This window comes from Megalops cyprinoides, chromosome 16 (genome assembly GCF_013368585.1).
Source record: "Megalops cyprinoides isolate fMegCyp1 chromosome 16, fMegCyp1.pri, whole genome shotgun sequence".
Lineage (NCBI taxonomy): Eukaryota > Metazoa > Chordata > Actinopteri > Elopiformes > Megalopidae > Megalops > Megalops cyprinoides.
The window spans coordinates 16,758,587-16,783,277 of record NC_050598.1 but is presented as its reverse complement, the minus strand read 5'-3'; the positions used below and the strand labels follow the sequence as shown (position 1 = coordinate 16,783,277).

The 24,691-nt window shown below is 42.7% G+C and overlaps 1 protein-coding gene across 1 annotated transcript; it reads left to right on the top strand.

The window, feature by feature from the left end:
* Positions 1–5,516: 5,516 nt before the first annotated feature.
* Positions 5,517–24,085, top strand: si:ch211-153b23.7. The gene is made up of 8 exons (XM_036548531.1): positions 5,517–5,630; positions 18,741–18,751; positions 19,402–19,552; positions 19,913–20,056; positions 20,517–20,651; positions 20,793–21,032; positions 23,229–23,354; positions 23,709–24,085. The coding sequence occupies exons 1-8, from the start codon at positions 5,517–5,519 to the stop codon at positions 24,003–24,005; spliced, it is 1,218 nt and encodes a 405-aa protein (XP_036404424.1). The 3' UTR covers positions 24,006–24,085.
* Positions 24,086–24,691: the final 606 nt, after the last annotated feature.

Below are 24,691 nucleotides of genomic sequence, written 5' to 3'. Positions count from 1 at the left end.
AGCAAGTCCAGTTTATGTAGAATCCAGCTTTTATTCCCTGACAGTGTTTGTACATTGTAGTGTTTACTGTAGAGAAGTGTGGTGTTAAAAGCAGTACTTGTATAGCATCAAGAAAGTGGTAGGTGTGAGACTTTCAAAGCCTTCTGAAAGCTTTAAATTACTTGGCTGAATCTCTGGAATGTGCTCTTTCCTTTAAAAGTGTAGACATTTTTTCACTCTCTCCGTCTGTCTTCATATGCGCACTTAGAACTTTGTAATGGATGTAAAAAAAAAACAACTGCCATTTTCCTTGAAGAGAAACCACGCAAAAGATTTACAATTACATTAACGACACTAAGGATTGAAGGCCCATGTTCTCATGATAAATTGAGTCAGAATACGAACTGTGTGCTTTTTGTGTGAGAAGAGGGAAATTATGCCAGTTCCATTTCGTCCAATTTCTTTCTACTGTCGAGACCAGTTAAATATCAAAAAATCAGTGTCCGCCTGTAGTGCATTATATTGGGCTGCATGATATGTTTCCCTAAGCATAAAATAAATGATAAATAGATGTTCACTTGCTGTAGCAAATGCATTTTTCCTGCTGTTCTTCCTGAGCTTCTCTCTGCCTTGCTCTCTGGATTCTGGGACGACTTCACATAGGTCATGTGCTAAAATGTGACATCAATGATGTCTAAGGAGGATGACTGCAGGATTGTGTGTTGTGCATATGGAACATTCAAAGGTAAAAATTGCACCTGTGGTAGACATTATGATGCTGTGAGTAAAATTCTATGAAAGGTCTACACTACTGTTCAAAAGGATTACTCTACATCTGTGGATGTTCGGAAGTATCCCATGTTTTCAGTCGAGGTAAAGGGCAATTCTTACTTTTTTAATGGCCTCTCAGTGTTTTTGTCTGATACAGACATAGGTACATTACTGGTGTTGTGGCAAGTTTGCATATAGGCATTCATTTCTTATCTGCCATTAAATCTTCGAAAAACACTATAGTGGTTTCCTGTTCTCTCCCCAGTCCACTGCCTCAATTACAAATAGCTGGAAGCCCAAAAATCCCACTCCTCACACCCTCATGGCCAGCCCTGGCAATTAACACAAACCAACACCGCCTCAGCTGCAACTACATCCGTCAGAAGGACCGTGATATTTCTCCCTCCACAATGCTGCTCATTAAAGGAACCTTAGGACTGAGCCCAGCCTTCCAGAACACAATCGGGCACTTCACCCGACCAAGCACCAGTCGAGTGAACGTCAATCAAGCCAGTGGTGTTTTTGAAGAAATTGTCCACTAACAGCCACTCCCATGCTATCACCACGGTATGTATAGGGAAGCATGACTTGTCTCTGGAGTTTCTTACAGCACACATATTTGTTTTTTTTTATACCAAACAAGGATTCATGGGATATGCTTGCGATAAATGCCATCATGGACAGCAGGTAGATAAGATTTCTATTGATGAGAAATGATAATAATCACACCTACAATCTAAAACAATCTACAATCTAAAACTCTATGTACTTAACATCAAAACATACTTAATCTTAAATCACTGCTGGTAGCTCACTGGGCAGCAACAGACCCTACACACTAGCCATAGCACTCAGCATCAGACCCTACACACCAGCTATGCTGCTCTGTTCTGCAACTTTAGGACATCTGAAGACCTGCCACTTCAGACTATACCTTGCCTCCCCTGCCCAAGCATGAACTATCGTCCCTCTTCATTTGTGTAGTTTTACTGTAGACTATGTTGTGATTTTGCTGCATTGTATATTGTAACTTTTCCGTAAGGTGCCATCCCTACGCACTAGTTATCTCAGCACTCTTGGGGGCTGATATATGTTGGGACATGGTCAGTTGTGTCCTGTATGTCCAGTCTTTCATTCCACTTTAATAAATGCCCTTGGTACTTGCACTTTTTAAGTTATCCTGGATAAGAGCATAATTTTGAAAGTTTTGTCCCTGCGTTGTTGCATTTAGAGTTCCATCACTCCTAAGTTCTACAGTTTAATTTGTATCTGGAGCACTTAGTCTGGATCAGCAAGGAGCACAAAGGAACACAGTCTCCCTTATGATGAAGGGTACCTGTCGATATTGCTATTTCTGCTGTGTGTTTGTGCAGGACTAGTCCGCTAGTACATTTGTACGCACATGTTACCAAGGCAACAACAAATCTTTGCTCCAATCAGTTCTTCACTTAACTGAAAAGTACTTTTAATTGGAGGTCTGATGGGAGCAATAAATTCCTGCACAGATCCGGCTTCAGAGGACCGTTCTGGGATTAGCTGGTGCGCTGCTCTTTCTTCCAGCGCTCAGTCTCTCCTGTGTTACATGATCATTCTGCAGCAAGAGAACAGAGGAACACATTAATGAGAAAAGCCAATTGCGGTAGACTCCAGTCCCTCCACACTGACACCGCTACTCTGGGACTGGCTGCGAGAGTCAGCCGGGGAGCCAGGCAAACGAACGGGGGATGGGGACTGAGAGAGGAACCCATCACACGTAACATGTCACTCTGCTTCAGGAGCCGTCCACGCAGGCGGGTAAAAAGCAATCTGTTTGAAAAGGGAACCGTAATGCACAGTGGCAGGCCTCAGTATATGTGCCGGATCGTTCCTCTGGCTCCTGGATCACTCTCACAGACAGGGACAGGGAGGTAATGTTGGAACAGGGGCACCAGAGCATGCAGGGGGGAGCATTACTCATAACTGGCCGAGATTCGCAACATTTAGCGCCGCGCATTCAACAGCGGCCTCTCTTTCATTTTTGGGGTCGCCAGTCATCCGGCCTGGCATTTCAAAGATGTGCAACATTGATGCTGAAACGGTTCCCGGTAGTTCAGGCTCAGTGGACCGGGCCTGGAAAACATAATAGGGCAAAAATTGACAAATCATTTCAGTACAGGAGTGGGAGGGGGAGTTTGGACAGTGAGATTGATCACACTGAGCACTGAGACAGAGGTGCTGGGTGGGGGGTCACTTTAAAAATGGCTGAACAGGTCCACCAGTGATTCACACCTGGAGGCAACACTGACCTTTGCTGACCTCTCAATCATGGTAAAGTTAATGTGCATGAATAGGCTTTGTTGGCATTTGGTGGTGCTATTTCTATGACAAGTAAGTATCTATGAAAAGCATTTTTCTGGGATGTTGCTGTTATGTTAAAAATTTGTACCCATACAAAACACAGAGAACTTATTTTAGAGAAGATATATTTTTGCACATTCTATATATTGAAAAAAATTATTGCATTATGACTGCAATTTATTTGTAAACATTAACATTATTATATAATACAATAATAATATATCCCAATATATTCTTGGAATGAACAACATATTTCTCAGTACATTGCAATATATACAGTATTTATATTTTGTATGGGTGGTTCTATTGGTCTCTTTTGTGTGTGTTTTTGTATTATCGTATTACTGTAACCTGACCATGAGTGCAGATGAAACTGATGACTGGCAAGTACAATAGTGTCTAGTACAATACTTCAAATATTTTCATTTATGCAAGCAGTAGTTTTAAATGAACACAAGATGGTCTATTCCTTCACCATGAGCTGGAATGGAATGTGTAGGTTTTTGCTTGACTGGTGGTGAGAAAAACACTAAGTCCATTGGAACATTATGTACTGTCAATAAAGAGCACAAATCTGTGGAGTTCGCAGCTGGGCAGTCTGAGGACCTCAGCGGGTAATGCCCATCTAACTATGCCTTCAGAATAAAGTAGGACATCTCAGTGTATGGAATAGTACTCAGCCCCCAATTACACAGAGTAGCATCTGTTTTATGTTATGGTTCTGGCCTGGGTCAGGGATTGTAGAAGTCAAGCCAAATTTGTCAGTATAGGTCAGTTGTGTTTCCACTAACCATAGGTTAGTATGCAAATTTTCACCACTTTACAAAAGAAGTGGTTTTAAAAGTTGTTAGTTTGTCAGTGTGTCTGTGCTGGTACCCAGCAATGTCAAAAGAAATTACAGTTTGTGAAGTCACTACCGTTTGATGTGATTTGTCATTTTTTCTTGATCCGTTAGATCAATTACTTTCTCCAGAAAGCTTCCAATTATTTATAAGCTCAAATTAGATATGCATGTTAAACAAACAAGAATGATAAACTGCTTTCAGGGAACGGCCCTTGCTGCCCTTTAAAAAAGTCAATAGCAACAAACTGAACGCTAGTCAGTGCCCTGTGTGTGCGTGCGTGCATGCGTGCATGCGTGCATGCGTGCATGCGTGCGTGTGCGTGTGCGTGTGCTGTGTGCTGTGTGTGTGTGTGTGTGTGCGTGTGTGTGTGTGTGTGTGTGTGTGTGTGTGTGTGTGTGTGTGCCTGTCTCTCTTCCAGGATCCAAGGCAATTAGTGGAATACACCATATGGCAAATACAAGTCAAAAAATGTCTCCATTCTGAAATTACACAGCCTGTTGGATGACCAGGTATATTAGAAAAAGACAGAAACAGAAAAAAGACTCATTTCAGAGAGCACAAACATAACACTCAAATTATCAGAGGCTGGTGTTGAGTATTGGCGTGTCGGTTTGGAACTTTCTTCAGGCATTAAAGCAGTAACCCTCTCAGGGAGCTGATTACATCCACAATTTATAAGAGGAAGCCCTGGAGAGAGGAGTCATTAAACAAGGCTCAATTAGGCCTGTGGCGTGATTAAGACACGGCAGCCATTGGCTGAGAAGGTATGCAGACCGGAGGTGTATGAAAGTTTAAAACGGTCTCGAGCAGGTTTCGGCGGAGGAGCCGGGGGCACGCTGCCATGGCTTCAGACACCAGGGGCCCGCCGAGACCGTTTGCTTAAATCCTTCTCTTTCACTGTGATTCTGCTCAGGGATGGGATGCGCAATCTCGCAGATCTCATCCCCACTTTTCCTCCATTCCTGCTTGCCCCACAGCCTTACTGGGTCAGGCCAGGATTTGATTACTTTCCTCAGAATCTGAAAGTGAGGACTCTGAAATTTCTCACAGCCATCTAATCTGGCAGTATGTAGGTGATGGGTTTTGAGGACGGTGCCGAGCGGACCTCAGTCAGATTAGAGTTGAAAGGAGGCTGGTGAACAGTGAGGAGGCAGTTCTGACAGTATTTAACATATGTTGGTCTCGTTGGTCATGTTCATATTTGCACCATGCTATGTCAGCTACAGGCCCCTCTTTTTGAATGAGCAGGTATATTTTATCCAGCGCTACAGTACCCTGTACTTCAGCATAAATAAAGAAATCCACCAACATTTAATCTCCAACCAGTTTTCCACATTGAGGGTCCAAATCATCTCATGCAATTACAGTCAATCACAATCATATTGGGGAAGATCCGGACCAGTAGCATGGAGTAGGAATGGCTTTGAGGATTACATCTGATGCTGAAGGGAGAGAGAGAGACTAAGAGGGGGGAAAGATTTCTTCCAATCCCAAGTGGTCTGCTTCTGTCTTTCTTTGTGTGGCTCTCCTTCCTATTCAGTCATGTGTCCTCATGGTAACAAGATACAGCTGTGCTTCAACGGAATGAGTCCCAGCCAACTCTCCGTTCAGCACCCGGACAGCTCCCGCGGCTTTCAGCTGTGCACTTCAGTGTCCACAGGAGTGCAGCTGAGGAGGGAGCTGTCTTCTGACCCAGTAGTGAGTCTGCCAATACAGTTTAATGAAGTAGGTGATTACTTAGCTAGTAACATCAATGTACAACTGCACCATATTGCAGAGTTCTCCTTCTGAACGTTTTGTAAGGTTTATAGCCATAAACTATTCCGGAAAAAAAATATTTGCTGCATTGTTTAGTCATGGGAGTCTTGTGCTAAGGAAAAAATACTCTTCCTGCCTCAAGGTAAAAAAGTCCACTTTTGCCCACGCTGAGTATCTTATTGGAAGGTGAATCTACAGCCACCCAGTTTTCCACAAAACAGAGACAGCAAAAGTATTGCACATTTTGATTTGATCCTGAAAATATCAACACATTTAAACACCCAATGTACTGTAGTTTCATTTTCCACTGTAATTCCTCCTGTAACTCAGCGAAGAGGAAAACTAATCAAACCTCATAACCTAAGCCTAAAATAGTTTTTTTTTATCTGACTTGCAGAAATTGCATTCACAAATAAAGAAGCTCAGCAAAGTGTATTGAATCATACATCTACCCACATAACAAAATTGATTCCATGGCTGCAAATGAATGTGGATTCATTATCATTTCTTTTTCTATAGTTGTATGGCTCCAGTATTGCAGGGGGACAGAGGTCCAGACCAGTCTAGGTCCACCAGGTTCCACCATTCTGTGGCCATAGCAGGGGACTGTTATTGTTGTAGGCAATGCAGCGTGTGAAAAGATGCATCTGTACATCACCTCAGCGCAGGTCAGTCAAACGCATGGAGAAAGTGTGATACAAGGTAATACATTACTCCCTCACTGCAGTGTTCACACTCTCTGCGTGAATACTATGTATGACAGTCTACCATGTTTTTGTTTTATTTTTTCATTATATGGGTTTTTTAAATGCATCAAACCCACAAATAAGACATTATATATAGGGAGGGACTGAATTTATGCAGCACCTTTCAACGATCCCACAATGCCTCACTCATCAGCCCATGTCTGTCATCTCCCACTTGAGTGATGCAAGGCAGTCGTTTTCAAATAGATAAATAGACCTTGGGGTAATTACTTACCCGTACTGGGGATATGCCCGGAACACTGGAGTTAATAGCCCTAGTCCTGGGACAAGTGCCATGGGATTACTATCACAGTGAGTATCAAGCTCAGTTTGCCATACCATCGGAAAGATAGAACCCACTGTAACACGGTGTCACCAGCAAACCACAGCAGATCCTGGATTTTTGCACTTTGCACAGAGTTCCCCCTACTGGCCCACCAACACTATATCATGCAGGAACTGGATTTTCCTCTGTGATTTCCCATCTAACTGAGATTCTTAGTGCAACCCTGTTTTGCTGTAGCCCTTTGTTGAAGTATTTGTAGCATAGTATGTATACAGTTTTCATTGATACAATTACAAAATATAATAATGCACGGTATCATTTGTCTTCAGTGACAATGTTTTATAAGTTGTGTTATCTGTCGGAGATTGAACATTCTCCATCTGAATATATACATACTGTTCACTCTGGTTCTCACATGATGAAACTCTTCCCACAAAAATCAAGAACTGGAAGAATGCTGGTTTTTATTTAGTTACACATGTAATTGTTACAGACATAGTACGCCTTTGGGTTCAGTGATTGTTGAAGGGTATGGGAATGTTTTTGGTTTTTTTTTTTTTTTTTGTCAAGATTTTCATTTTTTTTAAAGGAGATTTTGAGAAATTTTTGAGGGATGTTGTGGGATCATACTGGTCAACATGGTAAAATAGTCTTTTTACAAAAAAGAAACATTTTTCAGATGTGAGATGTTGATCAGTACAACCTGAAGGAATCCATCTAGGTCATTTTTGTGTAACCTATAGAAGAGCAATAAAAAGTAATATACGTATGTAAGTCTTGCACCTCGGTACAGCCTCTGTCATCACCAGAGGGAACTACAGCCTGACAAGCAATGGGAGTGCAGAGCACAGTGGCATTGCTTACCAGCATACACAAAGCAGTGGCGTATGGGGGGAGTAAAGCTCCACTCAGCAGGCCAGTAGCAAACAGTCCCAGGATCACAGACACATTCCTTTGTGTTTTTGTTCTTTACCTGATCTATTTTAATTGATCCCATTGATTCTTGTAACCCAACCCTTAGCAATGGGGTCGCTGTGCCATTACTCCATTAGCTGCTCAGCGCAGTGCCTGTGTTCAATTATTCCCATTGCAGAGCTGAGGTCATCTCCATGCCGAGGATCAACAGACACATTTCTGAGGCTGCAGAGTCGTGGTTCAGTTTCCCTTGTTGCCTGACAGTGACTCGAATAGAATATTTCTCCCCAGCACAGAGAATCCTCTATAGCCCGCAACAGTTGTATGAATGCAAGTATATGCATGCACCTGTGTTAGGCAGGGATAGCCCAAACTAAAAATGGTCTCAGGTGCTGTACAGTGTACATCAGAGCAGTTTCTGACCACCAAATCCTGTAATAATCTCCACTAGGAGAAATATCTAGTGCCGCATAGAGTGCTGTATGGTGAATTTTCATCTGTGGGAATAATATCCTCATTTAGAAACCAGATCTAACAAAACAAGCTGCAGAGTTTATTAAAAGCTATCAGAGCAGAACTGTGGTTCATAGTCCATCTTTGTTGCGTTTTTCAACTCCTCATTGAAATATTTATTTATTGTACACCCACGATCCCTCTATGTCTCTTTGAGGACCAGATCCCTGTTTTTGAATGAATGAGGTTTCTAACAACACATTTCCAATGCGGGGCGCATTCAGAGCTGAAATGGAGACATATGTGTTGGCGGTGTATGCACTGAATAGCCATTGTTCCCAACAGCAAGCAGCTTTTTGTGCGCAGCTCATTACAGAGCTGAAAGCCATTAGTGGCCTGCCGCAGATCTGCATAATGGAGGTATTCCAGGGGTGATGTGCCTGTGTGCTTCAGCCTCTCTGAGTCTCGCCGCTGACAGGCGGGCCGGGTCGACTCAGTGCTTCCGCTCTCTCTGCCGGCGCTCGGATTAAAGCACAGGGGGGATGTGGAAGATGAAACTGCTCGAACGCAGCCTACCGTGATATTACAGCAAGCCCCCTCCACCCCCCACCCCCCCGACTCCACTGACACCGCCCTTCCACACTATTGCCACAGAGAGAGCAGCTGAGACGGGGCCTTTTCCGCCGCCTGCACTCCCTGCCCACATCCGCACGCGGATGGCACTTCGATAGAGGGCGTGGAAATCTGTTCAAATTGCCGCGCGCTGTGTGAATGAAACCTATGCTGCTGTTTATTCAAACCGACTGGTAAATACCCAGTGTGTCGCCTGGAGGCGGGGCCCCCGTCCTGCCCGTTTGCGGTGCACTGTGATGAAGAATAATGTTTGCCTTTGCTCGGCTCCCGTCAGCTCCCGCCCTCTCTCAAAATGAAACCTGAAACATGAAATAAGAAACGTCCACGCCTTCTTTTCTATCGCATCGCAAGTTTTCAGGGCCTCCCCTTGCTGAAAATGTATTTCACAGAACACAGCATACGCAATGAGATTCAGATAGATATGATAAGCACTAACTATGACAGCCATTTTTTTTTTCAATCTCTGCCATTATTGACACATCCGGAGAAGTCAGTCTGTGACGAAAATGATACTTTTCACTTTTGCAAAAGTGGAAAAACCCGGCTGAACAGGTCTGTCTGTGGGAAATTGGCAATGAGGTGACCAAGGTGGTTTATGCAATCACTCCTGCTGGTGACATGATTCTGTGACAGCAATGTAACCACAGCTTGCTTTGGCAGTCAGGTCTTGGTCACAGAAGCCGAAAAGGTTCCATCAGACTGTAAATGTAGGAACAGAGGAAAGCCCCTGGTGAACAGATACAGTCACAATACATGGCTCAGGCTATTCTGAATGGTGAACCAGTTCAATTCCACAAGACCTGTAGTGCTAATTTCAATTCTTCTAAAAACCATCTATAAAAGTGTCTTGAGCTTCAATAGCTTTAATGTTTAGGCACAGAAAAAATGAATTCAGGATTTCATTCATTGTATATAATGGTGCGCTGAATCGCATTACACAGTGACATTAATTCTTCATTGGGATATTAAAATCCCAATTAATGGAGAATTGTGCGCACTTTTTGATTAAGTATGGAAATTAATAAAGAGAGTGTCACAGTAAAACTGTGCTGACCCCATTAGGATTCTAATACTAGTGCAGCAATACAGACCTAGTCCATGGCTCAGCAGTGCTTTGGAAGCACATTTGACCAATTTTGTTGTTGGTTTCTTTGTTTTGTAATCAAGAAGAGCCTTCATGGCTAATTGCAGCTGCTATCCTATTGATGACTAATTTTATAACAGTGACTAGTTATAATTTCTTTGTTCTGTATTTACATTACAATACATTATTGCCATTTAGCAAATGCTTTTATCCAGAGTGACTTACCTATGCTACAATGTTTACATGTTATCCATTTATACAGTCAAATATTTACTGAGGCAATTAGGGGTTAAGTACCTTGCTCCAAGGTACAGCAGCAGTGCCCTAGTGGAGAATGGAACCAGCAACCTTTTGGTTACAAGCCCCTCTCCTTACAACTATACTACACTATGCAAAGAATGTACAACAAAACGACACAGAACCGTTTCCTAATCAACATGACAAGGTGAGACAAAATCTTATCCTGTCATTCTGTACATTCTCCTGTCCCGGTGGTATCACTATATACAGTAAACACAGCCCCACTCCACCGATACTATCTTCACAGGTAACCCATCAGCATGTTTCACACAGCGCCATTCAACAGCTGTCGGTAGTAGTGTGGCGGAGAGCCAGAAACATGATAGCCATGATATGCTTACAACAATCAGTTTAATTTAAAAATTGCAAATCTTTATTTTTCTGTATTCTGTTAGCGAGAAACTAGATACAGCAAGTGTAGGGAACGGAATGTTCAAGAGATCATCAATACTACTTCTCTGCTCATAAGTGCTGTAAATAAATGGTTATTTTTCCATTCTCTTTTGTTCTGTTTGCTTTTTAAACTGTCATTCCCATTTAGATGAATATTTTATTTGGCCTTGATCTGTTTGTAAAAGATTTTAGGAGCTGTCGGATGAGATTTTTCTCTGTGCCGTCTAATGGCTGTTATCTCTGCACTGTGCATCATAGCTTCTTTTCTCATTTTATTTTCAAGGAGTAAAATTTGTTCTGGTCCCTACGCCTTTCCACCTTCTCCAGTATTTATCTGGTATTAATTACAGAGTTGACCCCCCCCCCCCCCCCCCCCCACCGCCCCATCTGTCAATACTCACTCCACTGTGTTGCAGTTAGCTGTCAGTCTCAGAATCTCACCATAGTGCAGACACCATTTATTTCTCTGTTTTGTTCTCAAAAGGTCCTATCTATAAATAAATACGTCATGTACATCTGTGATATATCCTCGAGCATGTTCAGACTGTGTGTGTGTGTGTGTGTGTGTGTGTGTGTGTGTGTGTGTGTGTGTGTGTGTGTGTGTGTGCATGTGTGTGTGCGTGTGTGTGTGTGTGTGTATGTGTGTGTGTGTGTGCGTGTGCGCGTCTGTCTCTCTGTGTCTGTTTGTCTGTGTCCATGCACTGTTTGTGCACACGTGGGTCTCCTTGTGTCCACATGAGTATGTGTGCATGTGTGTCACACTATTCAGCCACATAAAGAAGCACAGATGTCATAACTTCACAGCAATACTGTATATCAGAACCTTGTGAGCTAGACTTGCTACCTGTCTTCTCAAAACAAACTCCTTTACAATGTGTCTTTGAGACCATGAGCTAGAACCAAATCAAATCAATCTGCAAAAACAACATTTTGTTCTGGATGTTGAGGTATTTATCTGTAGATAACTGTGCTTGTAAATACAACAAAATCCAATTTGTCTACCTAGGCTGATATCCAAGCACATGTTCCTAATAACCTTGTCAAGAAATACTCTTAGGACAGAAATTTTGTACATAACTCAAGCGTAGACATTGTCCCATGCAGTACAAATTTAGTCTTCAGTACCTGTCAATCAGGAAGAGGAACCAACACTGTTAGAAGATGAGGGTGAAGCAGACATTGGATTAATATACTGCGCTTAATCTCTTAAAGATTTCCTGTGAACTCTTTAAGAGATTAAGTTAATCCACAATGGGGGTTAAGGGTGAGGAATATTTCTGCAATAGACTGTCAGCCTGCATCGTGTACAGGGATGCTTACTCCAGTTTCAGGAGACACCCTTTCTATTTCAGAATTAACGAGCTTCCACTAAACAACTATGATACAGAGATACTGCTCCTCTAGGTCTTATCTTATACGCCTCAGTCCTGATCTGAAATGTCGTGTGTCCAATACACTGGCAGACAAATAATCTCTCTCTCCCTCTCTCTCTCTCTCTCACACACACACACTTGCCAGCCCTGCCTTGTCACAGATGCACTCTAAACTGAAGAACGTAATGTATGCACACAGGCCATGTAATCTAAAGCAGTGGGTGTAAATCACTACATAAATCAGCACAGCCGCAGCAGGTATTTCTTTTTACATAAGGGACAAGTGGGTATCTCCTCCCTGCGATCTGGACATATTTAACTCAGTTAAGCACACTGTTATCATGGGACATATTTAAGGACAGCTGAACGAGGCAGGCCTGACACACAACTGATAAGTAAGGCTAGCACACGTTCACATACCCCTTTACAGTATTTCCTTTTCAAACTTATCTATGCAGAAGAACAGATACCGAGATTGCGGTCCTGTCAAATAGAGCGCTTAATTAAAAAGCCCTTTTATTATTGACAGCGCTTGCGATCGCACTGACCTTCATTTCCGCGCATGTACACTCATTTGTCTTCCTAACGGAACAGGGTGATTTATTACCTGCCCCTGACAGGTATGGCATTCCGGTGATTTGCATTGGGTCAGTGGTGGATAAGGCTTCAATGTGACGTCGTCTTACTCAATGGAGTCCATGCCCTGGGGTCAGGGGTCGTGGGGTCAGCTTTCGATTATTTCAGACTGGCGCTGTTTCAGACTGGTGACTTTTTATCCCGTGTTCTGATAGCAGACATTTGTTTTCCAGGGCAAAACTCCTTGAGGTGTACCATATTGTTTTCAAGAAACAAACAAAGCTGCAGGGGGTCATCTTTATTTAGCCAATTAAACTGGCAGTGATTAGATGAGCAGATTTCAACAAAGAGACTGGGGGTTTGACCAGAACACTAATGAACCCTCTACGCATTACAATTAGTGCAACAGAATCTTTAATAACAACACTGAATCAGTGTCTCAGTTTGATGTCTCATCCATACAACAGTGTTTCCAAAAACAGAGTGTCTCCATCAGTGTACCAGTGCATGTTTTTTTTTTTTTTTTGTTTGTTTGTCTTTATCTACGTAATCCACAGCGATGATTGCCTTGCACAGATCCACCTACTGTACAACCATTACTTCCAAAAGTAGCATGGTTTTTTCCAATGCTGCAAGTGTTTCATGCAAGCACAAGCCAGCCCAAGCCCCATTTTAGCTTCAGTGGTTTGGCAGGGGAAGGCAAGAGCGTATTGTGGTTCCTCTGTATTCAGTTGGAGAGAAGGTGTTAAACAGTCCAATCAGTGTTTGATAAACACAGCAAGATGTGGAGTCCTGTGAAGTACTGTTCAACAGTCCTGCTCTCATCTACTATGCAGCTGACATGCTAATGCATTATCAACTACCTCCAAAGGAAGGTAATAGAATGGACACTGGGGTTATAGACAATGACTGTGTCAGCTGTAAGGGTAGTCTTAGGGACTTGTGTGGGAGGAGAGAACAGCGTTAACATACAGGTGAGAATATAGCTACAAAAAAAAACATAGGTGCTATGGTGTTCATCAAACAGACAATATAGTTTGTGCATGAGGGCAAAACCAAGCCAAAGGTATGCTGCCAGGGTCCTTCTTCTATGCAAAAAAAAAGCCTGTATGAGTGTCTTGGTGAGTGAGGAAAGAGTCTTATCTCATTGTCACCACAAAGGGACAAACTGGGCAAAAAAACAGCCTTACCTCAAGAGACAATGTTTAAATATTAGTTATTTCAATACCAATGTTTCTGTTTTTTTTTTTTTTTTCTATCGGGAACACCATTGGTGCACTTGCCATGAAATACATAACAACAAAAACTGGAAGCCATATTCAAGGTAAACATTTACAACTATTGTACAACAAACAGCAGATTATTCAGAGACAGATGTAATCTCTGAACTGCATCATCAATTAACTACGTAGTATAACCATGTGCAGGTGTAGCCTTCTGAGTGGTGAGACTACAGAAAGTGGAGACGTTCCTGTTGTTTGTCTCAACTGAATTTCTAAACCACTAGTCAATACCCTTCAGAGGAAACAGTGAAGTCTATAGCTCAAGCCACTAGACTTCAGAAGAAGCAGTGTATTTTTTATTGGATTGTGACAAATCAAGTTGACAGCTTCCATGGTAGCAGCCTCAATTCTATCACAACACCCCCCAGCCCCTTCCCCATTCCCCTGATGCATTTTGACCAAACAACTTTTGAACTCTTGATTTTGAAACACTGTCAAATAATGCTGAAACCAAGTTCAAATGAATGACAGAACACAAATAAAACAGGAGTCTGTGTTCAAGTGCCTGAGTAGCTAGCAAGCCTCATGCAAAGAAGAAATTTTGGTCTACCTACTTAGCAGGCTATCCACAGAACACCGTAGCTTCAGACAGTGGAGAGGGCTACAGCGAACAATGTATTAATTGCATGATTCCTGTTAGCTAACTATTTTTTTTTAACCAGAGTGGAGAGCCAGGGGAGAGGACAGACTTGTTGGACTGAAAACAATGCATTGGACACCGTAAATTTCGGACACCAAATAGAGGAAGCTAGACAGCAATTTTAAAATGTAAGTTGCAACAGGTTTACAATGACAATGTAATTTTTGAAATCTTATTGAAATTAATTACCCAGCAGCATGCCTTGGAAACATGACCCAATCTTACGGTTTGAAAAGAGCAAAATTATGTGTTGCCTTGTTCTCAGCTGATGGATATAGTGGCTCATCTGGTTTGACAGTCCATATTCCAGCAGCTCTAACCCCCACAAGCTCCATAGCTCTGATAACTTGTACACCCCCGTCCCCCAAGACTGGGTGGCAGTTCCCCACACTAACAGTCAATCTCCACCTAATGTCACACATCTTTCACACCCCAGTGGCTGTTGACAAATTTAGCTCTCTGTGTACTAGTTAAAAACTGGGGTGATGTTTCCAAGAATCCCCACACTGATGAATTTGTTTAAACATTTGACCTGCTGTCATCAGTGCGGCTTTACCCACAGAACAAGGACTGATTATTATTATTATATTTTTTTTTGTTAGGTTTTTTTTCCATCTAAGGGAATTCAGGAAGAAACCTTCATCACATTGCATGTGTCACTCACCAGAAGTCTGAGAATGGCATGAAGTAATATACCACATGTCAATCACTGGCCTGTCCACAGCAGCCCCTGGTCCCCATCTCCCCTATAGTCCCAGCCTGCTATCCCATGTTTGGGAAAAATCGATCCCACCCATGTAGCTGTGGGCAATTTGTCCTCAGCCTTGACAGCAACTTCAGTCAATAAAACTATTGCGCTGCTTCTTTCTCCTGGGCCATAGCAGGGGCCCATGCTAGACACAGCAATACTGTTGACTGTCATGATGTACAGCAGTCGCATTTCCACTCACTCACCCAAGCGCAAGCATCCCAGAATGCATCCATCCATCTCTCTGTCCTTCTGTTTTTCCTGTGTTGTGAGTCCCCTTTGAGGAAAACATGCTTGTATGAAGCACCAGCAAGTGCAGATGACGGGAAACTCACCCTTATCTGTTTGCTTAAGTCAGTGATGACTATCTGGGGACAGAAATGAATGTAAAAGGGTGGGAATAATTTTAAGTTCTCACTGTGCACTTTGACAAGAACACCTTCGGAGTGAGGAGTGGTTTGGTTTAGTGATACATAAACATGTTCTTCAAGGCTATCAGTCACAGGAAAGTGGTGTGTCCAAACACTCATAAGTCTTTGAATGTCTTACAGCTTGTGATATGGTTTTGGTCATCATCACCAAATTGATCATATCATAGGTTACTTATCATCAACAAAGGCTTACATTCCACTGGCTTACTGCTTCTGTCCAATTCATGCCAACTTTCTGTTTCTCTACTAGTCTTTGCTTTGCCTCTGTGAAAGCTGTGTGATATCAATGGAATAGATTTAGATATATAAAAGTCTTGTTGAGTCTTTTTGAATGTAGAACATTCGAATATTTGAATGTATGACATTCAGGATTGTACAAAGATAATTGTTGTCATTCAAATTAGATTGGATAGTACAGAAGTAAGTATTTGCTTCAGGATACTTCATGTTCTATGTAGAATATGCAGTGTAGTGAAGTTAATAAACTGGATGTTCGCCTGTTGTCTGTGCTGGAGATGTTAATACTGAAAATGCACAAACTGCACAATGGTCCAATTTTGGCCATGTATTATGGTGTTGTTTGGTGTTAATTGTTTCTGATTTCTCTGCATTCAAATTAGATTGGATAGTACAGAAGTAAGTATTTGCAATACTTCAGGATCATTGTGGTTATTTCTATAGGACAGCTATACTATTTAGGTACAGGATATGCCAGGTCAACCCATGACTTGGCAGAAGGCATAATTGCAACTGTGCAGTGCAGAAACACTGTTAAAATGGCATTTCTATTGCTTAAACATTGTCTTCATTGTTCCAGTACAGCAACCCTCAATTTGCTGATTTGTTCTAGATGTTGCTGATATGTTTTAGATGTTGTGTTTCAGCGCAGCTGAGAGATTTGAAAATATACCACTGGCAAAAGTCTCCCCACAGTATTTTACCCACTAAAATTGTTGCTGCTGCTGACCGCTCGATTGGATGATGCATTATTCTGATAACTTTTAGCCTTCCAGAGTTAGCGAGGGGGAGATATTATTTTCTCCTTTTTCACATCAGATGACAATAAATCCTCATTTTGTGCTGAAAAAAAAAAAAAACACGTCTTGGTGTCCTTCCAAGGAGGCAGACATGATTGAAAACTTTGTGAAACTGGGTCGCATATTTCAACTTCTGAAAGGAAAAAAAGAGAAAAATACTGCGAGAAAAAAAGGAGAAAAGAAGCTTCACTTTGCGTATGTCTGTGAAATTTAATTTGGCTAGAGAGATGTGGTTTGACCAGTGACTGTCTCACAGTTTAGTGTAGCTGTGGCCACAAGGCAGTGCCATCAATGCTGACCTCTGGACTGACATTTCTGTGCCCATGATCTGCTGAAAACCACTTGGACGTATCACTGATGCCAAGCTATCCATCAGGTCTTGTGACTCGCAGCACTGTGTGAATGTTCAAATGGATGAGTGAAATACTTTTAATATCTGGTATATTTCAATATAATCTCAAAGATATATTTTCTATTATGACATTGCAAAGGCATTGTAAAGTGTCCCTCATCCAAGGCAAAAGTATAGGAATTGATCACTCTCGTTTGCTTCTTAATGTATTGCACTACATTATTGTCATTTTGCAGATGCTCTTAGCCAGAGTGACTCACATAGGTTACAATTTCATCCATTTATACGGCTGGATATTTAAGGAGAAAACTGTGGGCTGAGTACCTTGCACAAGGGTACAAAAACAGTGTCTAAGCAGGGAGGGTGTCAAAGCAGCAACCCCCTCAGTTACGAACCCTATGACTTTCAGTAAGTGAATGTTCATTATGTATGGAATAGGCATATCACAAAGGCCACTGCTGGGAATTGCATGCTGCTTCTGTTTGTGATGCAGAGCCATTCTGTAACGACAGAACCATCAGGTACTCAGAAGATTCAATTCTGGCTTTCCTTCAGAACCAGATGCTGAATTAGGGAGAGGTGCACATTTCACCCAGTGGTAGTACGTGCATGTAGAGGGTCATGCAATGGATTGGGACTGACTGCTGGCAGCTACTCTAAAATGGAATGAGTGAACAGTCTCTACAAGTGGTAACAGTGCAGGTTTAGACCATTTGTATCAGTAATCACAAGCCATAGAAGGCAATGCCAGATTTCATCATTTCCAAGATCTTTTCCATCTTTTTCTTTTGCACTGGAGGTCTGTGGTAAGGGATTAGCTGTACATTTTAGGCGCGGTTCCAGTGTGGGGTCTGGTCTGTGTGTTTTCATTAGGGCTGTGCTTGTGAACTGGGATAGTGAGAATGCGATTATGTCTCTTATCTTTGTTTTCTAGGTACACTGTTCACCCCACAGCCCAGCTTTGCTCTGCAGTTTGTTCTTGTTTTCATTTCCCAAGCCCTTCCAACCGTAGGAGTGGAAGCCATTTACCACACAGCGAAATTACCATAAATTAACATTCTAACAGCTTTTCTAGGAGTTATTCTTAATATATAATATGATGTTCGGGTAATGGAAACAGTATACATAAATCTAATATTCTGCTGTAATCTTCTTTGGAAAATGAATTATGTAAAGAGAGGTAAACTAAGGGGAAGAATTTTGGTTTTACAGGTTTGTATTGTTTTGTTATTTGTATTTGTACTGTTATTTTACATACAAGGTCAAATGGCTGAAACTTTGAAAATATGAAAACCAGGCTGAATACAATGAATAATAAACTGCAAATGTAATTCCTGGAAGTATGTGGCAGCATACTGAGAATGGATAAATTTTAATTTGGTCACACACAGATTGAAAGCAAATAATCAACAAATACCCCTGTGGTCTCTAGTGTCTATTTAAAAGGGAACTCTGTATGTGGCTTAAGATGGAATTTTTTAGAGGCTGCAGCCAGATGGGTTCGGGGTGGGGGGGCTGTTGCAAAGATTGGTGAAAAATTAAGAGGACCCTGATTAATGAGGAGGCAGAATAAGAGGAAGTTGTTCTCAGTGAGTCAGACAGTAAGCAGCTGCACACTGGACCCTCTGCTCTGAATTCAATGTGACGAAGACAGAAAAAGGGGAAGCTGGAGACCGTATGAGCCGAGGTGTGGTTCTGGCCTCTGTCTGTCACGCTGAGCCTAAATCAGTGAAGTGGCCACTCTCAGCTTCCCTTTCAGAGAGACACTCCCCTGACTGGGTGTTTTCTGCACCGTGTCAGAATGTGTCACGGTGAGTGGGGAAAGAAAGTGGAAATCACAGACCCGGTCGGACCAGCAGTCTCACTGCAGATATACATCACAGCGGCGAGACAGCATGGTGTGAGCAGCACAGGCTTAGCTATGCCACCTCAGCTAGGATGCTTCTGTCATGATGGACTCCTTGTATTCAGTACACGTAACTGCAACATGGTGAGCCAGTGTAGCATAGTGGTAAAGATTCGGAATAGAGCTTGTAACTGGAAGGTTGGTGGTTTGATTTCCCACTAGGCCACTGCTGCTGTAACCTTGGGCAAGGTACTTAACCCACAGTTGCCTCAGTAAAATATTTGTATAGCTGTACAAATGGATAACATGTATAAATTGTAACCCACTTTGGAAAAGAGTGTCTGCTAAATGCCACTAATATAATATAATATAAACTTAAGATGATAATAATAATATATGGTTGGCCTGTAGAGCACTGGCACATTTGGGATTGAGACAGTCATGTTTTCATGGGAAGGTCGTCAGCGCCACTGGCCTGTTGTAACCGTGAGGCCGACTGTAGCCGCCAGTGCACGTGCATTGCCGCTTTGTGGAGTTCGGTTTTGGTGTTTGTGATAGTGTCATTGCTACGCTCAGTTGCACTATGAACATGTGCGCGTATTGTGGGCGTTCCAGGGCAGCAGATGCCATCTCGCAGGGGGACAGGCTGTTGTCCGAGGAGGAGCAGGTGACCCTGATCACGGAGAGCATGTCGGTCACCTCGGCCGACGAGGAGAAGCTGCTGCTGCTGAACAAGAACACGGAGCTGCGCAGACTCAACAAGGAGGTGAGGGACGCCGCGGGTGTGGGTGCAGGTACAGCGGGCCCCCTCCGTAGCAGGATGCTCATCCAAAGTGTTACATTACAGTCATTATCTGCTTAGCAAACACCCTTATTCAGGGTGGCATATGTTGCTTACTTCTCATGTATTATCCGTTAGTCCTGTTGCCAAAACATGGTGAGTCACTACCATCAAGGGTTGGCCTGGGAGCCTAGGAGGAAGGCAGGGGGAGGGGGAAAGGGGGGATGAAGAGGGCGTTAATACAGTGCATTTATTGGATTGCACGCCTGCGTCCGCACGCTGGAGGCTGCACATCGGTGTGTGCACGCAGCGGACTCTAACCCCCCTGCTTTGTGTGTGTGCCAGCTGATGAAGCTGAATGAGGACTGGGACCACATCTACCGCAGCACCACCATGGGCCTGGAGCAGCGTCTGGGAGCCGTGGAGCAGGAGAGCTCCGCCCTCAAGCAGCTCAACAGCAGGCTGCTGCTGAAAGTGGAGCACGAGCAGGTACCTGCGTGTGGAGAGCGGGAGGCTTGGGAAGCGTGGGGTGTAGCGCTGTCGAGGACCCTGTGGGCTGCGCATGGGTGGGCTGCTGAATTCAAGTGTGTGTGTATGTGTATGTGTGTGTGTGTGTGTGTGTGTGTGTATGTGTGTGTGGGTGTGAGTGTGTTAATAGCATTGCTCCAAGGGGCTAGTGGTATGTGTGATGTTTAAGTGGATACCTTCTCCACAGACAGAGATCTATGAGGCCGACTACAAGATGGAGCACAAGATGTCAAAGTCACAGTGAAAGTCACAGTGTTTCCATATTAAAGCCGGCTGGTTCAAATGGCATGGTTTTGCCATCAGTTTTGCATAAATTAAGTACAGTATGTGTACTCATGTATTGGTCCGCACGCATGTGTGTGTGTGTGCGCATGTTTCTGAGACTGCCCACTGACACACGCTGTGGGTCCTGTTTCTTTAGAGTAAGAGGGAGTACTATGAGCAGACTCTACTGCAAGAGCTCAAGAAGAACCAGCACCTGCAGGAGTATGTTCGACTGCTGGAAGCCCGTCTGCACCACAGCAAAACTGACAGAGATTGGCTAGGGGGCGCTCTGGTGAGTATTTGCATGCTTGTATCTTTACCCCTCGGTGTGCTCACCCCTGTCTTTCCTGATTTTACTCTTGCTTAGAAAGTTGTTCGGAATAAGAGCATCTGCTGAACGGATACATGTAAATGTAAATGTCCCCTCTTGCAGAATGGATTGGAGGTGACTCGACCCCCACAAACAGGCAGCCCGTCTGAGTCTAGCCGAGAGGAATGCCAGGGGTCCAGCTGTAACCCCGCTCTGCCGCTGGGGTCACCCTCTGCTGTTTCAGGCAGAAGGAGCAGGAGCCAGGCAAACAGGAGCTCTCCCTGCAGGGAGTCGGAGGAAGAAGCAATCACTGTGAAACAGGTGCAGGACCTGAAAGATCAGCTAGAGGCACTGCGATGCCAGGTGAGTCATCAAGACACAGCTGCATGCACACACACACACACTCACTCACTCACTCACACACACACACACGCACACACACGCACACACATACACACACACACACACACACACACACACACACACACACACACACACACACACACACACATACAGACACACACACACAGGTTCAAAAGCACAGCTAATCCCTTAAAAACAGTTAAATGTCTATGTGTACTGTGCTGATCACATCCACTATTTAATACTGTATTTTAAATTATTTATTAAAAATAAATTATTTATTAAAAATGTATTATTTCTTATCACGCTTGTCACTGTTATAGAAATGGGGTGTAATAAAGCATGCCAAAAATCTGAGATTGCAAAATATAATTATTAATTACTAGCAATGATATCCATTGAGTCTCCCTGCCACCTCACTACCCCTGAGCTCCTGAATTAGTGTGACACTTCTATATAGGTATGTAGACAATCACGTAGATCATTTGTCCCCATGCAGCTACAGCTGTAAAAGATTTCTGAGCTGGACAGCCACTCACAGAAATGGTGTTGTACAGATTTACATTCTTGTACTGTTCCTGGATTTTGTTTTCTTGTACAGACATTGGGAGCCCTCACTGTCATGGTAGCATCTTGCAACATTACCATCTAGTGGTCAAATAATGTAACCACAACAATCCCCTCCCTTGTGCAATTGTTTGGGCTTGTAGCTTTGGATGCTGTATTTTGTTAAATGTGTACAGTTCTGAAACGCTATGGGGCAATTGCTATGTCAGCTAGCTTAGCTGCGCTTTAGAACTATACTACTTAAACCGGAAATATCACGAGTTTAATGCGCAGCTGTGTGTTAAGATAAATCTGATCGCAGTTAAACTGTATGGAAACTGGAAGCTGGAGATCTACCCAGAACCAGAGCCCGTCTATATAGATATTCTCTGCCAGAACATAGAGTGAACAAGAATGCCACTTAATGACATAAATTAGGATTCTTTGGATCCTTGATGTAATATAAATATTATAGGCTATTGTAATTGTTATTAGGTTTATATATTTCTTATACAATTGACATCATATCCGCCAAAAATAAAGTTTAGTTCCCTGCAATGAATAAATAATAAGACCCTTCCTGGATCCTGTCATCACTGAAGTGTCTGAAAGGGAACTAAAGTTACGACTTTATTGTAACCCTCTATTTATAAGCACTTTGGTCTGGACCGTGTTTGAATTATTATCATTACTCAGGGATGTGCATACACATTAAATAAATGTGTTTGATCGCTAAATTGTTTGTTGTATATATATAATCTTTTTGTTGAGTGCTGCAAGGCGCAGAAATCCTGGTGATGAATAAAGAATGCACTATTTAGATTAACCGTGTTTTGTCTGTCTTTGTGATTAGAAATAAACAGCCTACAATTTTTCAAAGAAGATGCAGAAAGTTATCTCAGCAAACCTTAATTATGTGACTATATAAAGAGATATGCCTATATAGCTTTTATTTCACACAGTCAAAGTAAGTGACGACATAGGCCTACATGGGGCCAGACACAAAATATTACTACAGTTTGTGTGTAGGATGTGATGTAGGTCTCATTCTGCAAATGAGATGGTTTAGTCGCTCCTTAAACCACCTCAGTGTCAGGTTTAAGCAAATATACACAAAAAGTGACCTCTAGTGGATGATATGAAATTTCTTGAAGACACAGCAACTGATATCAAGCTAAACCTCAGCAGTAGGTTAAACCACCTGTACCGATGACACAGCAATTGGGCTTAAGAAGCCACGTGGCTTCTTCCACAACATGCACATTTAAAACCGTGTTAAACTCTAAACCGCAGCTAAGCTAACAACAGAGCAGTTGCCCCTATATGGTTGGTACATATTTTACGTATGTAGTAAAGGATATGATGTTATCTAGCAACCACATAAAGTGTGTGTGGGTCAATATATGAGGATGTCTACAAGACATGGCTGTTGGCTCTGTGTGTATATCCATGTGTGTCTGTATATGTGTGCGTGTGTGTGTGTGTGTGTGTGTGTGTGTGTGTGCATTTGCGCAGGTATGCATGTGTGTGTCTATGTCTTTGTGTTTGTTTATGTGTGTGTGTGTTTGTGTGTGTGTGTGTATGTTTACACAGCATTGCTCCAAGGGGCTGGTGGTACATGTGACATTTAACTTGTTACCCTCTCCGCAGACACGGATCTATGAGGCCGACTACAAGATGGAGCACAAAGGCCACCAGCGCATGCTGTTGGAGAACAAGAAACTGCGCAGGAAGGAGGGCGAGATGCGCCAGCAGATGGCACTGTTGCAGGAGCAGGTCAGTGCTTGACCTTATTTTATCTTCTGGACAGAGCTGAGCCAAATGTGACATCCCAAAGCAAAATTAACTTTGTGGCAAGTGAATATCACAATTGTAGGATTATGTTTTTTCATATTGGAATCATGCTTTATATATGGTTTGGAATGGGTCCATAGTTTGTTCTACAAGGCTACTGGTGGATCCCTATCCTGGTGGGCTAAGCAGCAAGTAACTTAACATAAATAAAATAAAGTTTTATTTCTATTAAGTAAAAAAAAAAAAATTATTTCATCTACTTATTTTTTATGTCTGTGCTGCAGCCTACTGTTATATGAATATTGGCTTGACTTCTACATGACTCCCCTCGTGTAGCTGAAGGTTTATGAAGACGACTTCCAGAAGGAACGCTCAGATAAACAGGTGCTGCAGCGCCTCCTGTTGAAGAAGTCCCCTCCCAATGACCCCGTCCTTGTCCACCGCTGCAACAACGACCAAGAGCACCCAGTAGGGGAGAGGGAGTGGCGGAGGGACAGGGAGAAAGGCGGCACACGGCACCCTCCCTCCACCAAGCATAGCGAGCGGCGTGGGCACAAGGCAGACTGCCCCCACCACCCATGCCCTCAGCGGCATGCAGAGGACAAGTCACCCTTCTCTGTAGACTACAACTAGACCCCTGCACTCAGACACAAATGTGCAAATACAAACACAAACACACACACTCAAACGGTACACATATACACATACACAAACACACACATACAAATCTGAATACAGATATCCACACATATACAAATACACACATAATCATGCATGCATTTTTGTTATGGGAATAATGTTCATGTTAGCTATTTACAGGTCTTTTATCATTGCAAAGGAATGAGGATCAGGATTTTGTTTCATAGAGGTAATGTATGAATTCAAAAAGGGAAAGCTTATCCAGACCTCTGTACACTCTATCTCAGAATGACTGGTGCACTCTGCAAAAATTTGACAAACTAATGTGATTGGGAACATTATCAGTGTTTATCACACTCAGGAAATACATTTTTCATTGCATATTATCAGTTTTGTTGGTTGGATTTTCTGTTAGCCGGGAATGATGCCCAGTCAATATGATGGTAAAGGAAACCCTACTCCTACATACACACTGATTGTACATTACAACTATAATGTGATATTTTCAGATTATATAAAGCTTTGTACAGTATGTGTCCTGTTTTGTCAGGCCAAATTACAGGCAGCTGTTCTTACTTATTGTGTGTCAGGAAACATTTTAAAGCATGTTCTACAGAGCCTGAAACAGAGCCAAGGTCAGTGTACTGGCTGATGTTCACCTTTCAATAACTGTTAAGAGC

Bases quoted from the DNA above. Each gene is read 5' to 3' on its own strand.
- si:ch211-153b23.7 (XM_036548531.1), top strand. From the start codon at position 5,517: ATGAGTCCCAGCCAACTCTCCGTTCAGCACCCGGACAGCTCCCGCGGC. The intron at 20,652-20,792 runs GTGAGTATTTGC...CCCCTCTTGCAG, and splicing joins ATTGGCTAGGGGGCGCTCTG to AATGGATTGGAGGTGACTCG. The intron at 21,033-23,228 runs GTGAGTCATCAA...CCCTCTCCGCAG, and splicing joins TAGAGGCACTGCGATGCCAG to ACACGGATCTATGAGGCCGA.